A 6,515-nucleotide genomic window follows, 5' to 3' on the forward strand; every position below is an offset into this window, starting at 1 on the left:
ACGTCACCCCCTGTGCGTGATGGACGGCATGGTGCGCGGGTCTCCCCTCCAGCTCTCCACCCCTCCGCCCGCCGGGTCAGGTCTGTGAGCCTCTGGTCAGAGGAGCGCATGAACACTGGGAGCTCCGCTGGATTTACGCACCGCATCCTCCCGGATTTATGTGCCTCAAGAACGCGCTCCTTCACCGGATGAAATAAAGAGGATGTATGGAATGAACCGGCGCTGCATTTACATGTAAGAAGAGATCACCCTGCAGCGCGCGCGCGTGTGTGTGTGTGTGTGTGTGTGTGTGTGTGTGTGTGCGTGTGTGTGTGTGTGTGTGTGTGTGTGTGACCGCCTCACCGCGGCTCCTTCATGATAACAACTCTTCATTCTTCTGCAGATCGTTTCACTTCTTCGTGCTGTGGTGCCATGCTCAGGTAAGCGCTCACCCTTTAGAAAGTAGAACAAGTTGTAATAACTCATATGCACATTGCAGATATCACTTATATAACTGTAGAGAGAAGTGGATGTTTCAAACACTGTTGAGGCGGTTATACTTTTCTTTATGCGGATTCTCAGATTAGAAAGAAAAACATTATGTATTTCATTTTTCCCTTTGCATAAAAAAGGGGGAGAATCACCCGTCTCCTAATTTTAAGCAGTATGTGAGGACGCAGGGCGCAGTGCCGGACCAGCTCAGCCGCAGGCAGGTCCGGGTCTACCAGCTCTACAGCCGCACCAGCGGCCAGCACGTCCAGATCCAGGGCCGCAGGGTCACCGCCACGGCGGAGGACGGGAACGTGTTCGGTAAGGCTGACCCCAGACCCGCTGTAAGCCGTGCTTCTTGTTCCTTTCTTCCCTTCTTCCACCCGTACATGGCACAGGATGCATTCAGCTTCTTTATTCCTGTGTGGGACCCTGAGTCTCTTTGCACTGCAGCCAGAGTGAATGAAGAGGGCTGGACACACCTCACCGCTGCTATAGAATCCTCAAAACAGATAATAATAATAATAATAATAATAATAATAATAATAATAATAATAATAATACATTTCATTTTTAAACGCACTTTTCTTTCAGAAGAAACTCAGAGTGCCGCAGAGCCAATTTATAGTAAAACAAATAAAAACAGTTAAAACATTAAAGCAACCCCTAATAAAAAAAGACAAATGAATAGCTGACAATGAATCAACACAAAGTAAAAAATGCCTTCCTGAATGAAAAGGTTTTTAGGCCTGTCTTAAAAGAGTTTATATTAATTAATTAATTAATAATTAAAACATATTAAAACAGACATTAAAGATGTTTAATAGCACTTACTAAAGGTAGCACTTAAATGTCTCTTACTGATGGCACTTTGTAGTTTAACTCTATTGAAGAAATGTTGCTTTCTTGATTCTTGTTGTTTCAGTTTGTCCTCATGGTTGAATCACTCACTGTAAGTCTCTTTGGGTGAAGGCTTCAGCTAAATGAGATGTAACGTTTAACCTGTTTCTCATGTGATCACAACCCAGTGGGCTGGAAATGACACAACAATCTCACAATCACATACTCATTATTTTGATGGGAATGTAAAGTATTGGCCAGCGTGAGGTCACAAGCCAGCCTGGATGCAGGTCTCTCTGCAGTGGACACAGTTATCTCCTCCTGATGCTTGGAGAGTGTTGTGTGACCTCTGAGCTGCTGTGATCGTTCTCAGGTGTTGCTCTGTGATGACATCATTCTGACCTGAGGCAACACCTCCACGACACATCTCAACGTGTCAGGAAGCCAGATCTGCATGACTCCCTGTTGCCCTGTTTCCTGTTCATGTTGATGTGTTTCCACACACATCGCTCCTGGTGAGCAGAGGTTGTCCTGCTTTAACGGCAACGCAGAGGTTCTTCAGGGGAATCAAGGGTTTCTTGGTGGAAGATATTCGGTCCCTTAGAGCCTGAGAGCAATGTCCTCGGGCCGAGCAGCAGTTCCTCCTGTGAGCTGTGTTCAGGCGTCTATGCTAATGCCGCCCTGCTGGATCCATGAGGCCGTCGTCTGGCGAGTGAGCGGCTGATTAGGACGCGGCCTTTGTCTCTGCGGCCTCAATACACACGGCTGCTGCAGCGTGAGGACCGCAGGACGGATTCAACTGAGAACGTATATTGTGCTCTTTAATGCTCGCGGATAACAGATGTTCATCACTTGTTGGAGGCCAGCAGGGCTCCAGGGTCAGAGATATCACCCACCGACAAACAGACAATGACTTACTAATATGATTATTACAAAGTACATTCTTATAGCAGCAGGTAACATAATAACGCAGCTGGCACGCATGCAACAGCGACTGCATTGTCTGTGTTTCAGGTTGATGCCTCGTCCTAAATGATGCTTGCTGTTGTGTGTTTGAGGCGTTACAAAGAAGTCTTGAAAACATAAATATGAAGACTTGAGATGTTCTTCCCTGCAGCTCCTTGACTCTCCTCTCCTCCTCAGCTCGCCTCTTCGTGGAGACGGACACGTTCGGCAGTCGGGTGAGGATCCGCGGTGCAGAAAGTGGACGCTACCTCTGCATGAACCGGAAGGGGAAGCTGGTTGGAAAGGTAGGAACACATGTCTGCACGTCTTTCATGGGTAAAACAAGGTGACTGCTGATTTGAGATGCCGGAGAATCAACGCTATGACAACATTTAGTAGATTTATAGTATTATTCAGCCAAATTCACAAGGAAGCGTTTCATTTGAAATGTCCCTCTTTGCCCAGCAGACACAGTGTACTTGGGGTGTAACAGTCTTGCATGTGAATCTGTATATGAGTTCATCAGCTCTCATAGCGTCCGTCAGCTGGGACGTGATGTGCTGGAAAAAGGAACCGGCGGAGGGAAAGCCGCTCGGCCTGATTGGCCTCGGAGGACGGCGATGAGAGGAAAGTACCCAGCATGCATTGCCTGTGTGTTGGGTCAGAAGTCAACTCTCCACTTCCTTCATGGAAATGTTTCTTGACTCTGAGAACCTGAGACAAGAACAAGAGTTCACATGAAGTTACGCCTTTTATAGAAAGACTTTCCTTCTTCAGCATTTCTGTGCTGCAAGAACTGATGACTTCAAAAGAGCTGTGTATCTGTGACACTGATCCTTTAGAGTCAGGTTGGACCTGTCAATCACATCCCAGACAACACCAACAGCACACATGTCAAGGAGAGAGACGAGCCTGCAGTAGCTGTTTACATCTCTGTGATGTGTGTATGAAGATATCATAGAGGATAAGTAGTGCAGTTAAGTCTTTGAAAGTGTCAGCTAAATGAAAATAAACATTGAGATAAAGGTGTTAGCTGCTGCGTTTGGGAGATGTTAAGTAAACCGACTGCTCGCTATAGCTTCATGTTTCATGGACCAAAATAGTGTTATCCGATCTTAAATAATGTAAATAAGGGACTTCAAAAATGTCAAACTCTTCCTGAATATAACTCAAGTTAGTTGCAACAAAACATTCCAGACAACAGCAACTTAAAGTGTCTGTTACGCTGCAATATCTACGTAAAGCTTGCTAACATTAGCTAACATTAGCTAACATTAGCTAACATTAGCTAACATTAGCTAACATTAGCTAACATTAGCCACCTTCAGCTACTGGCCATCCAACGTATCCTCATCCAACGATTCATGTCATTTCTTACAAAAAGTTGCCTTTCCTGCAAAAAGCCAGCACACTAACAACGTGTGACATGAATACAGGAAATATATTTGCTTTCACACAGAATGTGTTTCCGTGACGACGTTGATTATGAGGAGCTTTCACACTGAATGGAGGCAGCGACCAATCACATTGTGTGGAATTCACATGTACAAAAAAGTATGTATTATTGTAAATACAAATAACCTAAAGGTTACTAACCAGGTCAGAACCAAGGTAGCAGACTTTATTATTCCTCTCTGCGTCACATGACCTGGTGGTTGGTCCCACCGAGGTATTCAACCCTTTATTATGAAGTGTGTGAAGTGAGTGTGCACCTCCGTGTCTGTCCAGGGCAAAGCTCACATTCTGCTGCAGACACTGCATCACATTGTGTCAGTTAAGGCTGTGCATCTGAATATTTTTAATTAGAATACTTTGCGTTCAATTAATTTCTTCTATTTGTTTCTAGAATTTTCTTTCCAGGTATCACAAGTTGAGTAGGTTTCCTGGCCGTCTGTTTCATAGCTGCACTTCTAGTGTCCTACATATATATATATATATATATATATATATATGTATATATATATATATGTATATATACATATATATACGTATATATATATATATATATATATATATATATATACATATATATACATATATATATATACGTATATATATATATATATATATATATACGTATATATACATATATATATATATACGTATATATATATATATATATATATATATATATATATATATATATATATACGTATATATATATATATATATATATATATATATATATATATGATATTCATATCGTGAGTTGTGCCTGTGAAATTTTGAAAATGTGCATAATTGTGGGGGTTTTTTTGCAGAAGGTTTTTAGTTATGTGCAGAATAAGAAATCATGGGAATGATTTGCATTTCATGGATATTGTACACATTGATATTGTTTTCGGTGTGATTCAGAATCGTTTGTATATTTCCCATGAGAACCTCCTCATGAACCGCTGTGTGTTATCGCCAACAACTTCCACTTCTCATGGGTCACAGGAGCGATGAGTCATTTCTTCTTTCTGAAGTCACACCGTCTCATCTCAAGATGTTTGATACGATATAAAAACGGTCTAATGTGAGATGGAATAGCTTATCTTTGTGATTTAGTTTGATATTTTGGTGTGTGACTGAATCTGAATGATGCTTCTATGAGCCGTTGGTCCAGTTTTAACAAAAGAAACCTTTCCTGTCGTCTCTCGCAGCCCAACGGCCGCAGCAGGGACTGTATCTTCACAGAGATCGTGCTGGAGAACAATTACACGGCCTTCCAGAATGCCAAGTATGAGGGCTGGTATGTGGCCTTCACCAGGAAAGGGAGGCCCATCAAGGCCTCCAGGACGAGGGAGAACCAGAGGGAGGTCCACTTCATCAAGCGGCTCCACACCGGCCCGCCTCCCTTCCCCAACACCGACCAAAGCAAACACTTTGAGTTCATCCGATTTCCGGCCACACGTCGAGCGAAGCGGAACAGGAAGTCACGCAGCTCTTCCTAACGCGCGGCGAGAGATGGACTGACGACAGGGACGCGGAAAAACAGATGCCGTTTTATTTTTGTATATTTTTGATAGGCGAAAGATGGTTAAAATGCCAAAAATCTAAAGTAATATTGCTGTAAAATGATGATGTGTAAATACTGAAAGAGTAAAGAAGATGGATTATATTTAACGTCTGTGTCGAGCGGCTGGAGGGACCTTGTGACCCGAGTAGAGCGGCCCGAGCGCCTGTCATACCGGTTCTGTTACAGAGGTTAACAAACGGCTCCACGGATTTAACATGAACACCAACATGAACCAAAATACACTGAGAACAAGTCAGAGGCAATTCAAAGTAAATAAAGAGACATTCAGCTTCACATCATGCCATTCCTGTTCTTTCACATTGTTTGATGAACTAACTGATGCTGTAGGAAGGGAACTAAAAGCAGCTGCAAGGTTTTCTGAGAAGCTGATTGGTGAAATATCTTAAATGCAACATGGAACAGTGCAGTGTGAGATCTGTGAGTTTGTGACTCAGGTGAGCCTCATGGTGGCGCTGGAGGACCGGCTTGAAGACCAGCAGGTAGAATAAGAAGCGTCAGAATGTCGTGCAGCTCATCCCCACACTGATTAAACGTCTGTGAGAGCAGGACACACACACCATGTTGTGACAGATCAACGCGCTACCTGGAGCGCAGCCAAACAATAAAGCTTGGTTAATCAACTTGGCAAAGAAGGAAGACGAGCCTCAGACTGAGGGAACCATCACAACGCCATGAGAGCTATTTTTACAGAGGAAGACATGTGAGGCAAGGTTGGTAGAACACACACGTTCTGGTTTTATTAGTTAAACTAATCACACAACACACACTCACTGGAAGACCTCCACTTGGTGAAATGTGTCTCTGTTTGACAAACTGCTTTTGATTTGCTTATTGCTTTCCTTTTTCAGAACTTTATTAAATGAACTGTATCACTTACAGTAGATATATGAGCTTTATACATCAGAGTATATAGAGAATGCAGTCATACATTTAAAATAAGATAAAAGGTCAATTGGTACATTAATGAAAACAATAATAACATATTCTAAAGTTTGACATATGTTGCCTTAGTAACATAAATGACTAATATATAGTGGGGAAAAAATAAATGATGTTTTACCAACATTTCCACAAAAGGAGCAGAAGTTATGTCCATCTCCTCTCTGACGTCACGAATACAATCTATGAGGCAACATAAGATTTGTCTCTTTTTGTCTTCTTTCAAATGTAAGGCAAGGCAAGTTTATTTGTAGAGCACATTTCAACAACAAGGCGATTCAAAGTGCTTCACATAAAACCA

At 42.5% G+C, this 6,515-nt stretch overlaps 1 protein-coding gene across 1 annotated transcript; it reads left to right on the forward strand.

The window, feature by feature from the left end:
* Positions 1-202: 202 nt before the first annotated feature.
* fgf17 (fibroblast growth factor 17) lies at positions 203-5,189 on the forward strand (the record flags this gene model as incomplete). The annotated part of the gene is made up of 5 exons (XM_079222065.1): positions 203-234; positions 383-419; positions 612-789; positions 2,452-2,558; positions 4,899-5,189. The coding sequence occupies 5 exons, from the start codon at positions 203-205 to the stop codon at positions 5,187-5,189; spliced, it is 645 nt and encodes a 214-aa protein (XP_079078191.1).
* Positions 5,190-6,515: the final 1,326 nt, after the last annotated feature.

The sequence above is a fragment of the Taurulus bubalis genome, assembly GCF_910589615.1.
Source record: "Taurulus bubalis genome assembly, chromosome: 8".
Lineage (NCBI taxonomy): Eukaryota > Metazoa > Chordata > Actinopteri > Perciformes > Cottidae > Taurulus > Taurulus bubalis.